The 23,809-nt window shown below is 61.2% G+C and overlaps 2 protein-coding genes across 2 annotated transcripts; one reads left to right on the top strand and one right to left on the bottom strand.

Annotated features, from left to right (window-relative positions):
- Window positions 1–873: 873 nt before the first annotated feature.
- EPS8L3 (EPS8 like 3) lies at window positions 874–6,153 on the bottom strand. Its single transcript, XM_058855582.1, has 18 exons — window positions 6,119–6,153; window positions 5,963–6,036; window positions 5,807–5,871; window positions 5,576–5,731; window positions 4,857–4,994; window positions 4,707–4,783; window positions 4,048–4,163; window positions 3,883–3,965; window positions 3,701–3,800; window positions 3,549–3,613; window positions 2,473–2,547; window positions 2,220–2,368; window positions 1,915–2,127; window positions 1,730–1,826; window positions 1,519–1,632; window positions 1,343–1,422; window positions 1,088–1,253; window positions 874–891 (listed from the first exon to the last, which is right to left on the bottom strand). The coding sequence occupies exons 1-18, from the start codon at window positions 6,151–6,153 to the stop codon at window positions 874–876; spliced, it is 1,821 nt and encodes a 606-aa protein (XP_058711565.1).
- A 198-nt stretch (window positions 6,154–6,351) lies between these two features.
- LOC131587580 (basic proline-rich protein-like) lies at window positions 6,352–23,206 on the top strand. Its single transcript, XM_058855580.1, has 7 exons — window positions 6,352–6,412; window positions 6,492–6,689; window positions 7,123–7,195; window positions 7,657–7,696; window positions 7,850–7,977; window positions 21,538–21,723; window positions 23,080–23,206. Exons 1-7 carry the CDS (start codon window positions 6,352–6,354, stop codon window positions 23,204–23,206), a joined length of 813 nt encoding a protein of 270 aa, XP_058711563.1.
- Window positions 23,207–23,809: the final 603 nt, after the last annotated feature.

Genomic DNA, 23,809 nt, shown 5'->3' with positions numbered 1-23,809 from the left:
TTTCCCCCTCCCCTGTCCCTGTCCCCCTCCCCTGTCCCTGTTCCTCCTTCCCCTGTCCTGTTCCTCCCTCCCCTGTCCCCCTCCCCTGTCCCCTGTCCCCCTCCCGTCCCTGTTCCTCCTTCCCCTGTCCCTGTCCCCCCTCCCCTGTCCCTGTCCCCCCTCCCCTGTCCCTGTTCCCCCCCTCCCCTGTCCCTGTTCCCCCTTCCCCTGTCCCTTTCCCCCCTCCCCTGTCCCTGTTCCCCCCTCCCCTGTCCCTGTTCCCCCCTCCCCCCTCCCCTGTCCCTGTTCCCCCCCTCCCCTGTCCCTGTTCCCCCCTCCCCTGTCCCTGTTCCCCCTTCCCCTGTCCCTTTCCCCCTCCCCTGTCCCTGTTCCCCCCTCCCCTGTCCCTGTCCCCCTCCCCTGTCCCTGTCCCCCTCCCCTGTCCCTGTCCCCCTCCCCTGTCCCTGTCCCCCTCCCCTGTCCCTGTTCCCCCTCCCCTGTCCCTGTTCCCCCCCCTCCCTGTCCCTGTCCCCCTCCCCTGTCCCTATTCCTTCCCCCTCCCCTGTCCCTATTCCTTCCCCCTCCCCTGTCCCTGTTCCCCCTTCCCCTGTCCCTGTTCCCCCTCCCCTGTCCCTGTCGCTGTCCCCACACTCTGCACACCTCACTGCTGTCACTTTTATTTTCCACACCAATCCCTTTACATTTTGGGGGTGCAGAGTCATTTCCCTGAGGGGGTCCCCAGGAGCCCTGCAGTGGTCCCGGTGTCCCTGGTGGCTTTGGGGGGACATTGTCCCGTGTCAAGGCGTGGTTCTCTGCCTGGGGGTGGGTTCTCCGCCAGGTCCCGCCGTTGCCAGGACGCTCCATCCGGAGCAGGGACGTGTCGGGGACAGTGGCTCAGTCCCTGGGGGCGATCTGCAGAGAAGGGGGATGGGAGAGCTGGGGGGGAGCTCCGGGATGGGGAGGGGCCGTGCGGGTCCCTCGGGCCCATGGGCAGCCCGGGCTGGGGGGCTCCGGGGCATCCCTCAGGAACCCCCAGGATCAGTCCGGGGGTCCCACACCCCCAGGGACACCGGCGCCAGCCCCGGGGGTGGGGAGGGGGGCGTGGGGCCGGTAGTCCCGACATGGGGCGGGGGTCCCTCACCCCCAGGGATGTCCTGATGGGGGACAGCTTGAAGAGGACCCTCCGCCACTCCTCGGGGCAGACGCCTCGCAGCTCGGCCGGGCTCATCTGCAGCAGTTCGTGTCCCCGCAGCACCCCCAGGGTCCGCACCGTGCTGCGGGGGGCGGCCGGGGGTGAGCGGGGCTCGCCTCCAGCCCCAAATGGAGCTTTGGGAGCCGGGGGGGGGCTCAAGGGACCACCTACATCCGCGAGAAGCCCTTGTCCGTGAGCCAGGCTGTCACCTCTGCCGGCGAGGAGCTGAGTCGCAGGGTGGGGGGACTGTCCTGGAGCGGGGGACAAAGGGAGGGGACACCGGCGTGGCCGCCGCCACCCCATCCTGGTGGGGGCCTCGGGGAAGGGGGGGCAGAGGGGACACGCACCTGTCTGGGGCTGTACCCCGGCTCCGGGAGGGGCTCCAGGATGTTACCAGGGACGTGTCCCCTGTCCCCCCGCTCGTCCTGCACCAGCCACCACTTCCTCTGCTGGTCCAAGACCTACGGGGGGGTGACAGGGGGGGCAGGGCGGGGGTTCCCCGGGGTCCCACCTTCGCCCTCCCCACGAGCACCCATGGAGGGAGCCCCCCGTTTGTACCTGCAGCGTGTCCCCCTTCCTGACGCTCAGCTCCTGTGAATTCCTCGCCTGGAAGTCGTACAGGGCCCGGGCCAGCCCCTGGGCAGGGAGGGGGGACCTGGAGGTGGCGGGGGTCCATCAGCAGCCAGCCGGGGACCAAATCTTGTCCCGACCCTCCGCACCCGCAGGGACAGGCGGACGCTTACACTCGGCTGGGATTGTCCCTCCAGCCGGTGGCCGGGGACTGTGCGGGGGACAGGGACAGGGAAGGGTGTCGCAAGAGAGTTGGGGAAACTGAGGCAGGCGGTGCGGTGTCCTGGAGGTCCTCGTGACGTTCCTGCTCCATCACGGGGGGCAGCCAGCCGTCCGAAAAAGCCGGGGTGTACGCGGGCACCAGGGCGCTGTTGGGGTACTCGGCCCTGCAGCCGTCGGGGAGGACACCGGGGTGGGTGCTGTGACCCCCCCTCAGCTCCAGACCCCCCTTCCGCGGTGCCGGAGGGCTGGACCCCACCTGGACTTGTTCCAGGCCGTGCCGAGGCTCTTCCAGACGCCGTAGTCGTCATCGCTCAGGTTCTCCTCGAGGAATTGCAGCGCCTCCGGCAGCAGCAATGGACTCTCCACCCCCGGGGCCAGGCCGGGGCTGGGGCAGTGGGCCAGGACCTGGGGGGGAGGGGGATGGAGCAGCACCCCCAAACGCACCCCCCGGGATGGGGGAGCGGGGGGGGATCCCCACACGTTGTGCGGACCCGCTCGGGGGCACTCACGAAGGACAGAGCTGAGAAGATGAGGCGCAGCAGCTCGGGGGGGTCGGGCTCCGTCACGTCCCGGTGGGTCCGTCCCTGGGGGGGGTGGGTGTCCCTAGGGAGCCCCCCCATCCTCACACAGCCCCCCCAGCCCACCCACACCTCTCATCCCTACATAGAGCCTTGTCCCCATATGGCCCCCCCATCCCCACAGAGCCCCCCATCCCCACAGAGCCCCCCATCCCCACAGAGCCCCCCATCCTCACACAGCCCCCTCCATCCCCATGGACCCCCATCCCCACAGAGCCCCCCATCCCCACACAGCCCCCCCATCCCCACAGAGCCCCCCCATCCCCACAGAGCCCCCCCATCCCCACAGAGCCCCCCCATCCCCACACAGCCCCCCCATCCTCACACAGCCCCCCCATCCCCATGGTCCCCCATCCCCACAGAGCCCCTCGGTTCACCTGCAGCTCCCCCATCCTCACACAGCCCCCCCATCCTCACACAGCCCCCCCATCCTCGCACAGCCCCCCCCAGCCCACCCACACCTCTCATCCCTACATAGAGCCTTGTCCCCATATGGCCCCTCCATCCCCACAGAGCCCCCCCATCCCCACAGAGCCCCCCCATCCCCATGGACCCCCATCCCCACACAGCCCCCCCATCCTCACACAGCCCCCCCATCCTCACAGAGCCTCCCATCCTCACACAGCCCCCCATCCTCACAGAGCCTCCCATCCTCACACAGCCCCCCCCATCCCCACACAGCCCCCCCCATCCCCACACAGCCCCCCCCATCCTCACACAGCCCCCCCCATCCTCACACAGCCCCCTCCATCCCCACAGAGCCCCCCCATCCCCACACAGCCCCCTCCATCCCCACACAGCCCCCCATCCCCATGGACCCCCATCCCCACAGAGCCCCTCGGTTCACCTGCAGCTCCCCCATCCCCACACAGCCCCCCATCCCCACACAGCCCCCCCATCCCCACACAGCCCCCCCCATCCCCACACAACCCCCCTTTCCCATTTAGGCCCCTTCCCCACATCCCCCCCGACCCCAAACCGCTCCCATCCAGCCCAACGGGACCTACCATGAGGTTGAGGGCGTATTTCACCTTCTGGAAGAAATCCGTGTACCCATCCTTTGGGGGCAGCGCTGGGGGGGCAGAGCTGGGGGCTGGCACCGGCCTGGCCGCTCCAGAACCCCCGGCAGCCCCCCAGGGACACCCCCCTCCCTTCCTACCTGGCTTCTTCCGCTTCTTCTTCGTGCTGGCCGAGCTCAGGGCCGTCTTCAGGCGGCCCATGAAGAGCTCCAGGTCCCCGAGGACGTGGTTGAGGATCTCCTGTGGGTGCAGGGGCACGGTGCGTGCTGGGGGGAGCTGCGGGGTCCGCAGCCGGGGAGGGCTCGGGGGGGCGGTCACTTACAACATCTCTCTCCACCTCGGCCACAGCCTGGCCGGGGGGGCGGCTCCGCGGCATCTGCGGGGGGTCCGGCGCACCTGGTGACACTACAGTGTCCCCGGCGTCACCCCCTGCTCCCGGGGAAACTGAGGCACGACGCGGTCCCTCCCTCTCCCGCCCGACACTCACGGTACTCCGAGGAGAGCAGCCTGCGCTGGGGGGGCTCCTGGGGGTCGGGCTGGGGGGGCTCTGCCCAGCGCTCCGGGGCCGGGTACGGGGGGGCCGGGCTCGGTGGAGTGTCCGGGCTGCTCCGGGGAAACAGGGATGGATGGGGAGGGGGAGCCGAGCCTGGCGAGGCGGGTTTGGGTGTGGGGCATGGGCTGGGAGGGGGCTGGGGGAGTCAGAGGGAGGAGGAGGCGGGGGTCTGAGCCCGGGATGGGAAATAGGGTGGGGAACACGCTGTGCCCACGGGGACCAGGAGACACCCAGGGGACACCGAGGGGACACTGAGCTCACGGGTGGGGTGGGGGGGTCTGTGCCCACCGGGATGAGGAGTGGGAGGGGGGAACTGAGCCTGGGGATGGGGTGGAGGAGGAGGGGTAGGAAGGAGGCTGAGCCCATGGGTGGGGTGGGGGATGGATTCATGGGCTGGGGAAGGAAGGGGGAGCTGGGGGGCACTGGGGAAAGGGCCCCCCTCAGCCTCAGGAGCCCACAGGCAGGGTAGGGACTCTTTGGGGGACACTGGGGCAGTGTGGAGACCCCATCGCCAGACCCACCACAACTCTGCGGAGCGAGACTTGCGTGCCCAGTCTCCAGGGAGGGGTCCCGGAGTCACTTCCCCCCCGTACCTGTGCCCGTAGTGATCGCTCTGCTCCTCCTTCCTCTGCCTCAGCACCTTCTCCAGGCTGCTCTTCAGAGTCTCTGCCTGGCACGGACCCGCTGCCATCAGCGCCCCGTTCCGGGGGGCTGCCCCCCATTCCTCCCCCCTCAGGGCTCACCCCCAGCCGCTCGCACTGGAAGAGCAGCACACTGGTTCTCGGCGGGTTCCTCTCCTGGACGCTGACAGCCAGCACCGTGTTGTCCAGCCCGGAGGAGCATCCCTGCACGCTTCCCAGCGGGAAAGCCTCCAGCTCCTCCTGGAAAGGGGAAAACGGGGTGCTCGGTCCCCCCACCCGAGTGGCTAGGAAAGGGTTAAAGGGGTGCAGGTGGGACTGTGGGGATCGGGCTGTGGGGTGTGAGGTTTAATGGGGTGGTGGGGTGGCGTGGGAGGGGGATAGCAGAGTTTGGGGGGCTGAGCCTGGGGGTGGGGCAGGGTTGTGGGTGCCAGACTGGGGGGGTGCCCACACTGGGGGGTGCCAGGGCTACAGGAGCTGCTGGGTTGGGGGGCAGAGGGGGGTGCTGGGGTTTGGGGATACCTGGACCAGGGGGACTGGGATTTGGGGCGATCCCACAGCCAGGAGATCCCAGGATTCAGGGGATACCCTGGCCAGGGGGTACCGAGGTTTGGGGGTGCCCTGGCCAGAGGGTACCGGGGTTGGGGGATGGCCTAGGGTGCCCTGGTTGAGGAGTGCCGGGTTTTGGGGGTACCTTGCTCGGGGAATAGAGGGATTCAGGGGGTACCAGGTACCGGAGGGTTCCATGGCCAGAGGGTACCGGGCTTTGGGGGTGCCCTGGCCGGGGGGTACCGGGCTTTGGGGGTGCCCTGGCCGGGGGGTACCTTGCTCTCCACATCGCTCAGCACCAGCTCCTGCTCCTTGACTGCCAGGATGACATCCTGCCCCCAGACCCGGCCCTGCTCCTCCAGCTCCTTCAGGCGCCCCAGACAGTCCTGGGCACTGCGGAGGTCCCGCTCCAGGGGCATCGTGAGCAGGTGCTGGGGGGACAGCCGGTGTCACAGGGGTCCCCTGGCAGGGCTGGGGGGCGCGGGGCACTTGGAGGGGGCTCCTACCTCAACGTGGTGCTGGAAATCGTTGTGGAGCCTGAGCAGGGTGTGCCCGTACTCCTTGCGCTGGTCTGGGGGCACACGGGGGGTGAGGTGACAGGGACAGGCTGGGCTCGGTCGGGGGGGGATTAGAGGGGTTTTTGGGGTGCAGCCCTCACTCACTGTAGATGCTTTTCCCGGCGAGGCGGACGAAGCTGCTGGAATGTCGGGGAGGGGTCCTGTCGTCATATTCGCTCCTGGACGGACAGAGGGACCTTCACAGCGCTGCCCCCCTCCCCCGCCCAGCCCTCGGGGGTCCCGCGGTGGGGACCCGCTCACCGTGACGGGCTCCAGCCGCCGAACGGGTCTCCCATCCTGCCGGCAGCAGCAAGAGCGTCTCGATCCTGCTGTGGGATCCTGGGTGGGGACCCTGTGTCACCCCCGATGTGTCCCCAAACACCCGAGGGACATGCCACCCCTCCCCCCACCCCGTCCCTCTATCCCGGTCCCCTGCTCCATCCCAGCCCCGAGGGGGTCCCCCAGCGGCCGAAGCCAAACCCCCAAGGCCCGAGATGGGGTCGCTGCCCCGGGGTGTCCCCGCTCACCTCGATCGCTGGCTCCGCCGCTCGGGCCGTGACTGCGGAGGGTGACACGGGCAGGGGACAGGGCTTGGTGGCACCGCACCCACCTGCTCTTTGCCCTCTCGTTAAAGCGGGGGAGGGACGGGGGGGACGCAAGCACCTGGCACAGCCGCCGCCTCTGCAGCCTCCCCGGGCCCCCCGCCCCTCGGCAGGGCGTGCTGGCCCCGGGGTGCCCCCACCCCAAGGTCCCCCACCCCGGGGCCGGGTGTCGGTGACGTCCTGCCTGGCAGGACCCAGCCCTGTCACCCGCAGGACTCTGAGCCCGCGGGGTGATCCCAGGCTCACCCCAAAGCCGTCACTGCCAGGAAAATCCTCCCAGGGTGGTTTGTGCTGAGGAAGGGGCCGGATCCGGGCTGAGGGTCCAGGATTTGGGTGAGGGATGGGTGCAGGGTGTCATCATCCCCCAGAGCCGTGGGGTCAGCTGGGCTGGGGGGACGCTGGGTGCCCGGGGGTCGTGTCTGTGGGATTGGGGTGACCGCTGAACCTCCTCTCCCGGCGCAGAGTTGTGGGGTTTGGCTTCATTTTAAGCTTTTTGTCTTCTCTGGTGCAGCTTGAGGGGTGATGGTTCAGCTGGGCAGTGTCCCCCGTGTTCCCGAGGGTCCCGTCTGTGTCCCTGAGGGTCCCACCTGTGTCCCCGAGTCTGTGCCCCCCAGTCCCGCTGCCCCATCCCGCCTGACTTTCTCTCTCCATTTTTTCCCCCAGGTTTGTGGATCAAGCTGACCCCACCACGGAGGGACGCTGGGGTCCTGCACCCCCCAGGTGTTTCACAGAGCAGGTGACCCCCCTTTGGGAGTGTTCGGGGATCCCGGGGCACGCACGGGCACAGCCGGGGGGAGCAGGTTTTGGGGAGCTGTGAAATCCCCCTAAAGTGGGGAGAGAGGAATGCGGGAGTCGGGCTCGTGCCTCAGTTTCCCCATCGGGGAGGGGCAGGGTGCAGTCCCCCCTGCGGCCACGAGGGGGAAGCACGTTCCCGTGTCTCCCGGGCCCCCGATGTGTGACCCCCCCCCCAGATGTGTGACCCCCCCCAGATGTGTGACCCCCCCAGATGTGTGACCCCCCCCAGATGTGTGACCCCCCCCAGATGTGTGACCCCCCCCGATGTGTGACCCCCCCCAGATGTGTGACCAACCCCAGATGTGTGACCCCCCCAGATGTGTGACCGCCCCCAGATGTGCGTCCTGCCAGATGTGTGACCGCCCCCAGATGTGTGACCCCCCCGATGTGTGACCCCCCCAGATGTGTGACCCCCCCAGATGTGGAGCCCCAGATGTTCAGGGTAAGTCCCGCTAGCGCCTCTGACACCACCGGAGTCCCTGGCGCTGGGGACATTTGGGTGACGCTTCTCGGGGCAGGGTGGCACCAGGAGCCGCCTGTGGGAGATTTCGGGTTACATCCCCCCAACCCCCCCCCCCCCCCGCCCCCCCCCCAGATTTACTGCTGCGAACCCCCCCGGCAGCGCCCGGGACACGGCAGGAGCGAGGCCCGGCCATTCCCACCCCTGGCAGGGACAGAGGGCTCGCCCCACCCCGTCCCAGCTCCTCCCAGTCACTCCACTGGGTAAACTGGGAACGGCTGCAGATACGCTACAAACCCCTTTTTGTTGTTTTTCTCCTCAATTCCCAGCCAGAGGCGGCAATTGCCTGCACGCCCCCAACCCGGCTGGGTCCCCCTCGCCCTTCCCCAGGCTCGGGAAGTCTCCAGGAGACACCAACCCCTTGGGAAGAGCTGAGGAACGGGCTCGGAGGCTTCTGGAGACACAGAAATATTTCTCCATTTCAGGTTTTGAAACCCCCAGCATCAAAATGTGCAAAATGTGTGAACTGACCCCAAAGCGCAGCTGCCTTGGGGAGGGAAATGGCCTCAATCCGCACCCCCTGTTCTGCTCCTGTGGAGGGCACTCCACACCCAGCACGGGGACACTTGTGGGGACACCCATCGTGCCCTACCCCAGAGACAACACGGGCTTGGGGGGTTCTGGGGGGTCAGCAGGCGGAGGGGGCCACAGAGGGTCTGGAATTCCCGGTGACACATCGCTCCAGGTGCCACGAGGCCGCGGGGCCGGGAAGCAGCGGCGGCTCCGGGGGCTGGGAGCCAGCCAGGGACAAACCACCAGCCAGCCTGGATCCATCCTCACGTCACCAGCCCGGGCTGCGGTGTACCCGGATCTGTCACCTAATTGCTGGGGACCAGCGTCTCTTCGTCATTTGGGGGATGGCTGGGGACGTTTAACCCCTCAGGGGCTGGGAGAGTGTCGGATCGGTGTCCCTGGGCCACAGCAGGGGCATGGCTTGACATGGGTGTCGTGTCACTAAACACAGCCCCAGGGTTGTAGCTCTCAGAGATGCACAAATCCACGAGCCCTGCCCTCCACGGGCTCTCCTTGGTGTGACAGTGACAAGCGAATGTCCCGACTGTCACAGCTGCTGGGCTCACACACTGTTCTGGGGTGACACAGGGACAGACAGAGGGATGCTTGGTGACACCTCGATGTCATCCTGCCTCTACATCTTGCTTGGTCCATCCCTGGTCCATGGTCATCCTGGTCCATGGTCACCCTGGTCCATGGTCACCCTGGCATGATCACCCTGGTCCATGGTCACCCTGGTCCATGGTCACCCTGGCATGGTCACCCTGATCCATGGTCACCCTGGTCCATGGTCACCCTGGCATGGTCACCCTGATCCATGGTCACCCTGGTCCATGGTCACCCTGGCATGGTCACCCTGGTCCATGATCACCCTGGTCCATGGTCACCCTGGCATGGTCACCCTGGTCCATGGTCACCCTGGTCCATGATCACCCTGGCATTGTCACCCTGGTCCATGGTCACCCTGGTCCATGATCACCCTGGTCCATGATCACCCTGGCATTGTCACCCTGGTCCATGATCACCCTGGCATTGTCACCCTGGTCCATGGCCACCCTGGTCCATGATCACCCTGGTCCATGGTCACCCTGGTCCATGGTCACCCTGGCATTGTCACCCTGGTCCATGATCACCCTGGCATTGTCACCCTGGTCCATGGCCACCCTGGTCCATGATCACCCTGGTCCATGATCACCCTGGTCCATGGCCACCCTGGCATTGTCACCCTGGTCCATGGCCACCCTGGTCCATGATCACCCTGGTCCATGGTCACCCTGGCATGGTCACCCTGGCATTGTCACCCTGGTCCATGGTCACCCTGGTCCATGGCCACCCTGGTCCATGGCCACCCTGGCACAAGTCCTGCTGGTCCCTTTGTGCTGGGTGTCACTGGGAGCTGCATCTCCTCTCCCACCCCTGGCTGTCCCATTTCAATGCTGTCCCAAACCCCTCATTTCCCTGGGAATATCCTTGCGGTCACCCCAAGAGAATCCCCCTGAGTCCCAGCCCTGCTGCTGTGGGCTCTGTAGCCGTGGGGGATCCTGGCCCACACTGCCCTGGCTTATCCTGGTTTTCCCAGTGTGCTGCTGATCCCATCTCTTCACAGGAACAAAATCCGGGGGGTTTTTTTAACCCATTGGATCCCCCAACGCCCTGGTGATGTCCTTGGAGGCTGCTTTGTTCCCCCTCTCCCATTTCCAAAGGCTGCTGGAGGTGGTGAGTGGGTGACACCTGGGGGACTCTGGCAGTGACGTGCCCATGTCTGGTGGCTCCTGGCTGGACCCCATGACCTTCACACCATCAGTTTTTTGCTTTGAGGAGGTTGAAATAGAATTTTTTTGGATTTCATTGAGGGAGCTGCACGTGCTGCAGAGCGTTGGGAACCCCCCACTTGGGTGATCTGGAGCTGTGATCCCAGGCAGGGACAGGCCAGGAACCCTGTGGCCACAAAAAGATCTGCATTTCCTCCACAGCCCCATGGCTTTGGCCACAAACCTGCAACAACCTCCTTATTTTCAGTGTGAAGAGGGAAAAACCGCCGTGCCCATGGCCCCTCCTGCGTGTGGGACCTGTCCTGTTTTCTTCCCACCATCCGTCATCCTGGCAGCACAGCCCGGGGATTTCCAGGGACAGCGGGGGCTGAAAAGACAGTGCCACCACACAGATTTAATTAGAGGTGATGAGGGCATGCAAATGAGCAGGTTAAATCCTGCTCGGGGGTGGCCAAGCCCCTGAGAATCCTCAGAGGAGATTTGGAGGTGTTTCCCGCATTTCCCACGCTCGGGGGCCAGGGGAAGGCTGGATGTTGGGCTAAGCACGGTCTGGGAGCCATGGCTGGGTGGGAGAGGCTGAGGAGGGAGGTCAGGGAGGTCACACCTCCACGGTTATTCCATGTTTCCTCTCCAGCATGGGGAATGGGTCTCTGATGCGCTGGGATCCAAGTGAGCCCAAGGAAAGCTGGAAATTGGCTTTTTCTCCTCCAATTTTGGCAATTGGGATGAATTCCCTTATAGAAGAGCTGGCTCTTTACCCCTCCATCCTGCTTCCCAGCCCTTCCCTCCTCCTCATCGCTTCCACATGCAGGGGTAAACCTAATCCAAAGGATTCCTGACGTGCTCCTCCAGAGCAGCACCTCTCAGGCCCTGGGATCTGGGCTTGGGATGTTCCTTCATCTCTAAATCCCCAAAAATTTAGGGGTGAGTCCCAAATCCCCAATCCTGGGATCTGGGTCACTCAGGGGGGTCTTGGAATGGCAGCAAAAGGTGCTCAGCAAAGCTCAGGATTATTCTCTTCCCTGGAGGAAAACGAGGTGAGTTCCTTGGCTGGATGGAGCACCCAGAGCTGGTGACCCAAACCCATCGTCCCCATGGATGAACCCAGGGACACTGAGCTTGTGGCCATCATGGGGAGCAGAATGGGATCAAGGGTGCCAGTGATAGTTTTTCCAGGGAAAACAAAACTTTTCCACAGCATCTTTCTGCCTCACTGTGTCAGGAACCGTGACAGTGATGATGCACACTCTCAGTTGCAGAGAGTGTGCATCATCTTTTTATTCTTCCAGATCCTCTTTTATAGACAGTTCTGAGAAGCTCCAAAAAGGTAAAACTTTCATTGGCCATCAAACCAACACATCACCATCACTGGGCAGCTGGGAACAACACCCCTCGAGCGTTTCCTGCAGGAAAACAACAAGGGGACAAACAACACCTGCAGAGGTTGTTTTCCCTCTCTGAGGGCTGTTTGAGTTCCTCCTCATGATTTCTCGGGCCAGTGTGAGAAGTTGCTCTGTTTGGAATGGTGAGAAGAATGACACAGACTCTCTCAGGAGTCGATCAGGAGAATTTTTCTCAGTTTATTACCTCAGGTCTTTTTTATAGACTGACATGTGAAAGTACAGAAAAGAGAACTCTTATTGGTCAGTGAACATCACCATCATTGGTCACTGGGGTTCACCACCCCCCGACCTTCTCCTGCAAGAAAACAAGGAACAGACAAACAGCACCTGCCAGGCTGTTCTCTGTCTCTGAGGATTGTTTTAATTCCTCCTTATGAATTCCCAGGCCACTTTCTCAGGCAAGACTGAGAGAGTTATGTGGCCTGTAATTTCCACAGGCACCGTGCTCCCTGCTTCACAGTTAGCATCCATAAGAAGGTTCTGTGACCTGGTTTCACACAGACACTGCTCTCCCTGCCTGATCTCTCACTTTCAGCATCCACATCTCTCCAGGGAGGAGGATGAAGGTGGAGCCCCGTGGTGCTGAGCTGGCCGGGCTACGGAGCCTGAGGCCAGGAGGGTGATGCTGCAGTGGGGTGGAACGAGTGGGTTCCCTTCCCATGGGAATGTGCTGCTGAGTCCCGTTCCTGGAGACCCCGTGGGTGATGGGATTGGGCTGGGAACCCCGGGAGGTCCCTGGGGAGGCGGGTGGGTGCAGAACGTGACACCCAGCACGGGGCAGGGGTGTTGGCTCGAGGGAGAAGCTGCGGAGGAAGTTGTGAAAGGGGGAGCAGACGCCGTCAGTGGGGTGTGGGGCAGAGCCCACGGCCGGAGCTCCCCAGGGAATCGGGTGGGAGGTTCCTCCTCCTTCATCATCAGAGTCATCCGTGGGTCTTTCCTCCCTCGGGGTGGGAGCTGGGTGGGAAGGGGTTGCAGAAAGGCACAGAGCTCCAGGAGGGTGTTTGGGAGCTGTTTGGAGCAGGGTGAGGAGCGCTGTGACGTGTTTTAGCAAAACTCCAACTGCTGCTCCTGCCCTCGGGTCATCTCTCACACCTGCCCATGGAAACCATGGACATCACAGGATGGGAGTCCAGGTGTCCCAGGGCCCCCAGCATCGCTTCCAACGTGGTCCAGGCTTACTGGGACACAAACAGCTGGGTTTTCCTCCCAAAAATCAACAATTTCCTGCCAGAAAACATAATTCCATTGATAAATATCAGGAATGGAAAATGCTTGACCTTCCCTATTGTTTGTCTCTTGTGGGAAGCTGAGCAGAAGGAGGAACCCATCCTATTCCAGCCTGTGCAGCTTCTGCTGGACATCAGGAGTGTTGTGCCCTTGGGTAATGTGAAAATCCAGGACCATTTTCTGTCCAGGAATGGGTTGATCAGGTCCTAAAATTGGTCCAAAATGTGAATTTTTGAAGAAGAGTATCCAACCTCTGGAGCCATGGACACTCACTCTGGCTTTGTCCGTGGTTTGCCAGTCCCAGGCAGCATCTCCAGCCTGAATCCAACCCAAATCCTGCGACTTTTCATCCTGGTTTGGAAGCTGCTGGATGTCTGTGCCACCAAGAGACGAGGCAAGGGCAAAGGAAGAGCAAATTCCGGTGATTCACAGATGGTTTGAGAAGCAACTCTTCCCTGGAGGGGCCCATTCCCTGGTCAGGAGGAGCCAGAGGAATTTCCCTGGGGGGAATTTGTCACCTGGGCATCCTCCAGTCCTGGCTCAGTCTCAAAGAAGCTTTTGAGGCACAGGGAAGACGGAAGGTCCATGGAGCTGGGATGTGGCTGATGCCTCCTGAGATGCTCCCAGCAGCTCCCAGGGGATCCTCATTCTGCAGGATGTGGGTGCTCCTGGGGGAAAAGGGACCCGAGCTGGTGCCTCCTCTTCCTCAAGCCTCCAGCTGCTGCTTGGAGACAGCCAAGGCTGGGCCAGGAGGGAGCTGAGGGTCCCTGGCACTGGAGGTGGGGGCAGATCAGGATTCCTGCAGGATTCTCCTGGGGTCCTTCAGAGAAGGGCTGAGGGCAGCAGCCAGGATGGTCTGGAGACCCCAGCCCTCAAAAAGGGAATTTCTGGATCTAGATGCTGAAATTGAGCAATTGCTGCTATTTAAATAAAATAAAATAAGAGAAAATGAAGGAAATGAAATGAAGAAAGATAATGAAAGAAAGGATAAATAAGATTAAATGAAATAAATAAATAAAATAAAATGTCATGAAATTAAATTAAATAAATAGAATAAATAAAATAAAAAAATTACATTAAAGAAAGATAAAAAGTTAGAATAGAATGGAATAGAATAAAACCAAAATACAATAAGTGAAATTAAATGAAATGAAATAAAATAAAATGCAATAAAATAAAATAAAATAAAATACAACCTGTTTCTAGCTTTCAGAGTGGTGGAAGTACAAGGAGCCACATCCATGGGGCAGAGGGAGAGGAGATCCCTTCCCCATGGCATTCTGGACCCCATCCCATGTGGATGCTCCATGTGGCACCATCCCAACCATCACCCTTTGAGCTGTTTTCTTTCATTTTGTAATTTTCCTGGGTTTTTTTCCCCTCTTTTGTATTTATTTCTCCAGCAGCATCCCATTGCTCCAGGGAGGACCGGGATCCACCTGGCTCCAGCACTGGAATCGGGAATTGCCAGGACCCAGCAGCACCCACGGGGAACCCGCGAGAGGGAAAAGGCTCCGGGAAGATGGGTGAGAGCTGGATCTGATGGGTGAGAGCTGGATCTGATGGGTGAGAGCTGGAGAGATGGGTGAGAGCTGGAGTGATGGGTGAGAGCTGGAGTGATGGGTGAGAGCTGGAGTGAGGGGTGAGAGCTGGAGTGATGGGTGTGAGCTGGAGTGAGGGGTGAGAGCTGGAGAGATGGGTGAGAGCTGGAGAGATGGGTGTGAACTGGAGTGATGGGTGTGAGCTGGAGAGATGGGTGTGAGCTGGAGTGAGGGGTGAGAGCTGGAGAGATGGGTGAGAGCTGGAGTGAGGGGTGAGAGCTGGAAAGATGGGTGAGAGCTGGAGAGATGGGTGTGAGCTGGAGAGATGGGTGTGAGCTGGAGTGATGGGTGAGAGCTGGAGAGATGGGTGAGAGCTGGATCAATAGGTGTGAGCTGGAGTGAGGGGTGTGAGCTGGAGAGATGGGTGTGAGCTGGATCAATGGGTGTGAGCTGGAGTGATGGGTGTGAGCCATATTGATGGATTTGAGCCATATTGATGGATTTGAGCTGGATCAATGGGTTTGAGCTGGATCAATGGGTTTGAGCTGGATCAATGGGTTTGAGCTGGAGTGATGGGTGTGAGCTGGAGTGATGGGTGTGAGCTGGAGAGATGGGTGTGAGCTGGAGTGATGGGTGTGAGCCATATTGATGGATTTGAGCCCAAGCAATGGATTTGAGCTGGAGTGATGGGTTTGAGCCTGAGCAATGGGTTTGAGCTGGAGTGATGGATTTGAGTTGGAGCAATGGATTTGAGCCATATTGATGGATTTGAGCCCAAGTGGTTGGTTTGAGCCAGATCAGTGGGTTTGAGCCCAAGTGATGGGTTTAAGCAGGATGGATGGGTTTGAGCCCAAGTGATGGTTTTAAGCTGGATGGATGGGTTTAAGCTGCATGGATGGGTTTGAGCTCAAGTGATGGGTTTGAGCCTGAGCCTGGCTGGCTGGAGGGGTGAGGACTCTGCCCCGGGAAGAGCCGGCTCAATTCCAGGCTGAGTAAGCGGCTGCTCCTGCCAAAATCCAGCTCCGGCGGCCGTGGTGGGAATTTTGGGGCTGCAAAGAGCGTCACTGGAGGTGGCGCACGGCCCCCGCGCCGTCACCCCCCGGCCGGGAGGTGTTTTAATGAATTCCTTAATTAGGAAGCTGGGAGAGGCGCTGCCCAGATGTTGGCCCGGGATCCAGCGGTGGAGGCGGCTCTGGGTCACTCAGCAGAGCCCGCCGGGGTTTGTGGTGGCGGTGAGGATGAGGAGCAGCGCCGGGCAGTGTGTCTGGCCAAGCCATGCTGGCTGTTCCCAAATCCCTGCCGGGACCACCCGCCCCGGGGCGTTTCTGGGCCGTGGGAGGGTCCGGAGTCATCGCACTGAGAGGGAATGTTGGGCAGGGACCTCGGGATGGGCACGGCCGGCGGACACCGAAGGGTTAAATCTCGCCGAATCCCGGGAAGAGCCGGCTCCTTTCCAGCCTGAGAAAACCCAGCACCCTGCCAAAATCCTGCTCCAGCATCCAAACTCCTGCATTATTAACCATAGTCCAGGCAGGGTATTCCCCTTGAGGAATCCTGCAGGGGTGAGGAGCAGGGAACACATCCCAGCACCCCGGAATGCACTGCCAGCACCCCAAATCCCGCAGGACCTGTCCTGGAACACCACCCGGCCCTCGGGGTTCCTGCCCTGGCTGCAGCCTCTGCAGCTCCATCCAGCAGCTCCGGCGTTTATTTACAAGTGGGATGGGAGTTGTGCCTTTGCTTCCCTTTATTTTTAAACTTATTTATCTTTATTTTGGATTTCTGACTCATCACCACCCGTTGCCGGGAGGAAACCAGAATCAAAAAAGCCCCAGATATCGTTTGTATCAGCTGAATAAAATCCTCCTGCAGGGAGGAAAGTCCAGCAGCAGCTCCAGGACCCAGAGCCGCTTCTCCTTCCCCCAGTTTCATTCCTACAGAGGAGGAAAACTCAATTTTTCCTCTTTTTTTCCAAACCACAGCTGGTTTCCAGCTCTACAAGCTCAGAGAATGGGGGGGCAGAGAGGTGATGGGTGCCCCCCACCCCCTTTGGGGTACCCAGCCCCATTCCCATGGGATGCTCTGTGGGGGGGTGACAAGGGAGGGGGTGGCTGTCCTGGGAGGTGTCACACAATCAGGCTGCCCTATTAATAAGGGTGCTGGTTAATTGGGGTCCCCAGAGATGGGGGTGCCCCGTTAATGAGGGTGACTTGGAGACAAGGGGGCACCCCAGAAGTGAGGGTCCACAATTAATATGGCTGTCCCATTAATGAGGTGAGGGTACCCCATTAATGACACTTTGAAAACCAAGGTACCCCAGAAGCGAAGGCCCCCAATTAATGGTTCTGTCCCATTAATGAGGGTACCCTGTTAATGAGGCTGTCATGGAGGTGGGATGCCCCTAAAAGCAACCCCTTTACTGGGGGTGCTCTGAAGATGAGGGCACCCCAAGGAGGAGGTGCCTCATTAGTGTGGATGCCCCATTAATGAGGAAGCCCTGAGATTGGAGTGTCCCATTAATGAGGGTGTCCCGTTAATGAAGGTGCTTTGGGATTGGGGTACCCCCTGCTGCTCCTCCCTGGGGAGGTCCCACAGCTCTCCCCTCGTGGTGGGGGCAGGAGGCCAGAAGGTCCTGAGACCCCTGGCAGGTCCCACATCCTTCCCTCAGCCAAACATTCCCGGCCCAGCTGGAATCTCTGAAGATCAGGAGGAAACAACCCAAAAGCAGCATCCTGGGGCTGTGAGGGTGGTGAGCTGTGACTCTGGCACCTCCAAATCCAGCCCCTTCCTGGGGAAGGCCAAATTCATCCCCCTGGATCTGCTTTTCCCTTTCCAAAGGAGAAGTACTCCGGTGATGCCTGGCTGGGATCCTGGGATCCCCAGGAGCTGAGAGGATCCAGCTGCCAAGTGCTAGTCCTGATACCTGGGAGGACAGAATTGCCCCCCTGGCTCAGCAGAAAGGTTTGGGAGGTGTGAAGAAAGGCTGTTGGGTTCTTATCCCAATCCTAATCCCAACCCTAATCCCAACTGTAATCCATCTCTCTATTGCAATGAGCTCAGGTCCTGCTCATTCCCTGCACATGGAGGATCCATCAGCTCATTTTTGTGATCCTGGGTATGGATTAAATTTGTTCTTTTTTGAATCTGTGTCCTGGGGTGATCCTGCTGCCAGGGTCTCCTGCTTTCCTGGGATTTAGCTTGTTTTCCCTCATGCCAAAGCGAAGGTGCTGCTTTGGGATCAGGTACCTCAGTGACACAGAAGGGCTGCCAGGGCAGGGCTGACGGGGAGCCAAACCACCCTGGGATGTCCTGGCCAGGAGCTGGCAGCAGAGCTAGCAGCTCTGAGTGGTTTGTGCTTTTCCCAGGGAGCAGATCCCAGCTCATGTCCTGCTTTTCCACAGCTGTTCCAGCTGCTTGGCATAACCAAGGGGTGTCTGCTCCAAATCCCATCCTGGTCTCTGCTGCAGCCAGGTGGAACTTTTGCATCCTGAGGTTGGGATCCAGCCCTGGGCTTGGAGGTGGCTGCATCCCTGGCGTGGGCTCCATTCCAGACCTGTGCCCTTCTAAATATTTTCACTGTTTTTAATTCCCATTTCCCTTCTGCCTCCTGGTGGCTCCAGCCCTGGGGAGGGATCCAGAGCCCGGCTCTGACTGCTGGGGACATCACGCAGGGGTGGGAGAGGGAGGAGAAGAAGGAGGAGAAGAGAAGGAGGAGAAGAGAAGGAGGAGAAGGAGGAGAAGGAGTGTGTGACCCACGTGGAAACCGCAGACGGTTTTGATGTGTTTATGAGCCTGGGCACAGCTTCCTCTGCCCGAGCTTCCCAGTTCTCCACAGGCACACAGGGGGTGCAGCACCCTGGGGTGACAACCAGAGACAAGGGTGGCTGTGCTGCTGGGCCAAGGCAGAGGGGCATTTGGGGAGGTGGATTGCAGCTCTTCGTGTCCATCCCCGCATCCTGGCAGGGATGTGGGCTGGGAGGCTCGGCTGTCACCCCAGAGCGATGCTCTTGTGGAAAGGGTGAGTGGTGCTGGCCACGGGTCACACTCTCACCCCCAGGAAAAGCTCGGGCAAAAGTTATTCTTGAAAAAAAGTCGAGTTTCCTCTTTTCCTTCCTCGTCGCAGGCACGTGGTGGTGAGGTCATGGAGCGCTGGGCTCGCCGCAGGACATGCCTCCGGCTCGGCGTAATCCCGTCCCCAGGGCCACAGCCGGTTCTGGCCAGTGCTGGGGGGGAGTTTCGGGTCCCCTCTGTCCCTCCAGCCCCACTTTCCTCCCGGTCAAGCCACCACATCCTGAGGCAGCCCTCGGGCTGCTGCCTTCGCTCCCGCCGGCTCTCCCGGCGCGGTTTCAGCTGCCAGAGGCGAGCGCGGCTTTGTGCCCAAAATCAGCCCCAGATGTGATGGAGCAGCTGCTGCTGGAGCAGAGCGGGGCTGGCCAGGGCCTGGGGACACGGCCACAGCACAAAGGACCTGTTCGGTGGCCGGGGCCTGGGAGTCGGGAGCTCCCGGGGGTTTTGTCCCCCGTCCCGGGTGACAATGCCCTCCCTGCAGGGGGGTGCTCCCAAGGAAGGGGTGATGGGGACACCCGGGGGCTCCCCAGACCATCGGCCCTGGTGTGTGCCACAGCCTCAGAGGACGTGGGGCAATTCCCACTGCCGAGTGCCACCCCGGGGCTGTTTTTTTGGAAGCAGGATCGCTTGCTGACAGGAGCCAGGTTCCCACTGCTGTGCCACCACCCTCCAGCAGGAGCTGAGCTGTCCCCAGGGGGGGACACAGCCCAACCACGGGGACACCGTGAATTTTAGTAGCCCACGATGGCTTGGGGACCTCTCAGGCCCGAGGTCCCTGGCTGAGTGTGGGGCTGCTGGCCCTGTTTGGGGCTCTGGGGTGGGAACCACACGCTAATCAAAAGAGGATGGAAAACTCCTGTGGTTCCTTGGAAATACCGCACAGCTGGGAGCAGCCCACAGCAGCTTCCAGATGTGGCAGCAGCAGCCATGGGATGAAATTCTGATGGATTATCCTTAATTACGAGTGCTGAAGTGGGGGTGGCAGCAGCAGACAGACTCTGGGGGAGTGCTGGGTTGGGGGAGCGCTGTGGAGCCCCTTCCCCATGGCTGGAAATGGGGTTGGGATGGCATGGCTCTGCCTCACGCTCCCCTTGTTGAGCTGGGACTTGTCTGGCTCATCTCAGGCCCTCAGTTTGAACCTTTCCAAGATCCTTGGGGATCCTTGATTCATTACATTCCTCTGGGTGTGAGGAATAGGTCTGGGAGCTGCTGACTCTCCATGGCTTGGATGCCTTCAGCATCCCGGCCCCACTCCTGCCTCCTCCTCCTGCCACCACGTGCAAGATGCCCCTGAGCCGCTCTGTGGGGCCACAAGAGCCCAGGCAGGTTTTTATCACCTTTCTGTGCTCCTCAGCCTCTCTGGGCACCATTTCCCATGCTGGGATGGCGCGTTGCTCCGAGGATTCCGAGGGGCCGGAGGAGCCGTTCTGCCGGCGGTCCCGGGGGCTGCCGGGCGGGATGATGGGTGGAGGCACAGCAGCACATGCCAAGATGCATCAGCCTGTGTTTTTCTGCTGGTGGCTGAAGGTTGTTTGTGCTGTCCCGGGGATGATCCAATGCTCTTGGCGTAGTGCAGGAGCAGCCCCCGGGCACACGCGCTGCTATCGGCCGGGAGCAGAGCGATCCTGGTTATCCCGAGACATCTCCTGCCCTAAACACACTGCAGCCCCCCCAAACTGCAGCAGGACCCTGTTCCTTACTGGTTTTGCACAAACAGAACTTTTCAGCCATCCTCAAACCACCCCTTTGCATCCACAGCACCGATGCTACCCAGAGCTGGATGGGCTTTTGATCCCTGGATGAGCAGGGAAGCAGCTCACCTGCTGGAAGGACCATTCGCTTTCTCGGAGGAAGCAGCAGGAACACCAAAATTTGAGTGTCCAATCACACAGAAGCAGCTGGAGCCATTTCACCCCATCCCTGCGAACTGCTCAGCTCCATTCTGGCATGGGATGGAATTGCGATGAGTGGCGGGAAGAGGATGGGGAATGTCCCCTGGGAGTGAAGATGAGGCCACTGAGATGGAGACAGGAGCTCCTCATCCAGCTGGGAGGGAGATGGGAAAGGCCGGATTTAGCATCGGCGCTGGCCGGGAGCGTGGGAGCGGCGGGAGAGGCGGGAGCGGGATGCGGCTGCTGGATTTGCACCGGGAGATGCCGGCACAGCTCTGTCCATGCTCCATCCTGGTGTGTCCCTTCCCATGGTACCTGGGCTGCCTGGAAGCAGCGGGTTGGAGAGGATGTTTGTATCACATTTATTTGGCTTCCCAGCGCTGAAAAGATGATTTTAATAAACCTGAGTGGGTTCCAGACCCTTCCCAAGTTCAGCGTTTAGCTGGAAAAGTGTGAGGCTGGAGTGAGCTTTGTGAGCCCCCAAACACCTCTTCACCCCCTTATCACCACCCTCCCCCCACCAGGCTTTGTAAACTCAAAATCTCCTGTTTTCAGCCCAAAATGAACCACCAGGGCTGCCAGCATAGCTGAGGGGGCAGCATGTGTGTCCTGGGGCACTGGCAGCTCCTCCAGGAGCTCCATCTCTTCAAAAACCAACCTGAACTTCATCCCTGTGTTGGGAAAGGGATGGATCCAGCTGTGGAGCTGTGGAGTTCCATCCCTCCAGAAACCAGCCTGAACTTCATCCCTCTCATGGGAAAGGGATGAATCCACAACCAGCTTCCTCACAGCCCTCCAAAAACCAACCTGAACTTCATCCCTCTCATGGGAAAGGGATGAATCCACAACCAGCTTCCTCACAGCCCTCCAAAACCCACCTGAACTTTATCCCTGCCACGGGACAGGGCTGGACTCAGGTGAGTTCAGCTCCCACGGTTATCAGGGATAACCCACATCCCTGACCTGCCCTCACATCCCACCTGCCAGGCAGGGCTCCGCCTCTCCAAGGCCGTCCTGGAGCTGTTGGCAGGAGGGAGGAGGCAGCTCTGTGGTGCTAAAATCACCGCTGTTAATGAAAAACAGGCTCCGAGCAGCCAAACAGCTGATCTATGGCTGCGAGCTGAGTAATGCCTCGGATTCCTGGCAGGAGCTGCTTCCTTTCGGGAGGCGAGGGCTCCTTCCCCAGCAAGCGAGGCACTGCTGTCCCTCCCCGTCCCCTCTAGCCCCAGCTGCCCTTCAGGGATCAGGAAATGGAATGATGGAGATCACACTCCATCAGATCCATCAGACTGGGGGTCTGTCCAGTCCTCTGGCTGTCTGTCCATCTTTGTCCCCCTCTACCCACAGTGAGGAAGATGAGGCCCATAAGCCTCACCGTGCCCTGGGAGAACAGTCCTTGTCCCCCAGGGTGTCCCTCTGGCTGGCGAGGATGTCCCTGGGGGCTGGGGGTCCTCCAGATCCCAAGGATGGGTGCAAGCAGGGGAAGGAGCTCAGCGGGTCCCGGGGCCGGATCCTGCCGCCGTCGGGTGTGGAGTGAGATAAGGCCGTGACTCAGCCTCAGCCCTCATCCCTGCTTCCCCTCCTTCCCAGCAAAGCCCTGCCGGCACCTGGGGACCGCGGGGTGCAGCCAGGGCCGGGCCCCACGTCTGGGTGTCCGTGGCAGAGAGCGGGGCCAGCGGCTGATGTAAACAGCTCCGGCTGCCGATAAACAACCGGCCCCGGCGGGAGCACAAACAGCTCCTCTGTTCTGGCTCTGGACTGTCCCTGTGACGCCCCAGCAGCCGCTCCATGGCCCTGCCTTGGTGGCTCCAAACACCCAGTGCAGCCCCGTGTTGGCACAGGGCTGTCACCCCACTAACCCACAGCCTGACGTGTGTGGGATCACACCCCCAGTCTGGGGGGAAGTGGGATTTATTCCCCTGGACGTGTGCTGGGGTCAGGGATGGCGCTGGCTCTGTCCAGCACACGGTCTGAGGGCTGTGGCAGCCCGTAAGGGGTCGGCACCTTTGGGTGTCACCTTGTTCCTGGCCGTGGTGACAGACAGGAACCACCCCAGGTGGTGCTGAGGCCTGGCTGCCCTGGGGCATTCCCAGGTGTTTCCTGAGGTGTCCCCAGCTGTGCCCAGCTGCTCCAGGCACAGCCCCTGGACCCTCACCATGGGTCAGGACCCTCCTGGCTCCGGCCAGGCTGAGTCAGAGGGTGCCAGGGCTGTGCCCACACTGCGCTGTGCCAGAGCTCCAGGTGATGCCAAACAGGGAATGGGGCACACTGGGCCCCCCAGCACCTTTGTTCAGGTGGAACCAGGTGGAACTTTTGCATCCTGGGGTTGGAGGTGGGATCCAGCCCTAGAGTTGGTGCCGGCTGCATCCCTGGCGTGGGCTCCATTCCAGGCCTGTGCCCTTCTAAATAATTTCATTATTTTTCATTCCCATTTCCCTTCCTGCCTCCTGGTGGCTCCAGCCCTGGGGAGGGATGGGGATCCAGCTCCTCAAGGTATATCCAGGTGAATATACCTTGTTCAGGGTATACTGGGGATGCTGGGGAGTCCCTGGAGCACGAGCACATGGGCATTGCCACATAGTGGGCATCGTCCTGCTGCCACCCTGAATGTGCTGCTGGTGGCACCTCCTGCCCCTCTCCTCGTATCTCCCCCAGACTCTGGGTGAGGGTGGGCAGCTGCCTGGGAAGGTTTTTGGCTCTGGCTCTGGCCACATTCTTCAGTGGAGGGAGGCGTGGAGCTGGAGCCTGACATGTCTCAACCACAGCCATGAGGGCTGGGGACCTGCTGGTGACCCACGTGAGGCTGTCACCCCCACTTCGGCACTCCCCCGATGGGGATGGGCATGGGCACCCCCCTGATCCCAGGGCTGGGCTTTATCTGTGCCCAAGGACCCCCGAGCACGTGCTGGGGGTGGTGGGAGGTCTCCTGGGAGCCTCTGTGGTTGAGGATGGCCGGACCCCGGGTTATGATAACTCTGAGCAGGGACTTTCTCCGCAGGCGCCGGACACAGCCTGACCCTGCGGTTCCCTCGCTCCCAGCCTGGCTGAATTCCCTGTGCCTGGATCCTGCCAGGGCTCTGCTCCCATGGGTGCTGACCCTGTGGCGAGGGGCTGCTGCCGGGGGAACCCTGAGATCCCCCCGTGTCAGAGCTGGGTAGGATGTTCCAGTATCCCAGAGGGGAGCAAGCGAGGGATTTGCTGTGGGATGAAGGCTCCAGCCTCATCACGACATCCTGAGTCCTCCCCACCGGCAGCGGGCTGGGGGGAAGTGCCTTCCAACCCACATTCCTCCACTCCTGAAGGAACTGGCTCGGGACCTTCCCACGGGGATTTCCAGCCTGGGCACACATCGCTCCGGCTCGGATCGTGCTGGCGGGGTCCTGGCTCAGCTGCAGCACCCAGGAGACTGTGGGAGAGCGTCCTGGCCCTTCGGTGAATCACCAGGAAGGATCTGATTAAGACCTTGCAACATTTTCCTGCTGGAAATAACTTTCTCCAGAGAGGCAGCCCGAGGCTGGTCTTAGCAAGCAGCAGGGAGGATTGGATGTGCTACAGGTTTTATCCTTGCTTTGGGGCTTGCTGGCTGGAAAAAGCCTCCCAAAATGAAGGATGGGTTGTG

Source organism: Poecile atricapillus, chromosome 23 (assembly GCF_030490865.1).
Source record: "Poecile atricapillus isolate bPoeAtr1 chromosome 23, bPoeAtr1.hap1, whole genome shotgun sequence".
In the NCBI taxonomy this organism is placed as follows: domain Eukaryota; kingdom Metazoa; phylum Chordata; class Aves; order Passeriformes; family Paridae; genus Poecile; species Poecile atricapillus.
The sequence above is the reverse complement of the archived record's forward strand: the minus strand, read 5'-3'. Positions and strand labels throughout refer to the sequence as shown.

Bases quoted from the DNA above. Each gene is read 5' to 3' on its own strand.
- EPS8L3 (XM_058855582.1), bottom strand. From the start codon at position 6,153: ATGGGAGACCCGTTCGGCGGCTGGAGCCCGTCACG. The intron at 3,614-3,700 runs GTAGGAAGGGAG...CTGCCCCCCCAG, and splicing joins GAAGAAGCGGAAGAAGCCAG to CGCTGCCCCCAAAGGATGGG. The intron at 1,423-1,518 runs GTGCGTGTCCCC...CCCCCGCTCCAG, and splicing joins CGGGGTACAGCCCCAGACAG to GACAGTCCCCCCACCCTGCG.
- LOC131587580 (XM_058855580.1), top strand. From the start codon at position 6,352: ATGGGGTCGCTGCCCCGGGGTGTCCCCGCTCACCTCGATCGCTGGCTC. The intron at 7,196-7,656 runs GTGACCCCCCTT...TGACCCCCCCAG, and splicing joins CCAGGTGTTTCACAGAGCAG to ATGTGTGACCCCCCCAGATG. The intron at 21,724-23,079 runs GTGAGATAAGGC...TCTGTGCCCAAG, and splicing joins CTGCCGCCGTCGGGTGTGGA to GACCCCCGAGCACGTGCTGG.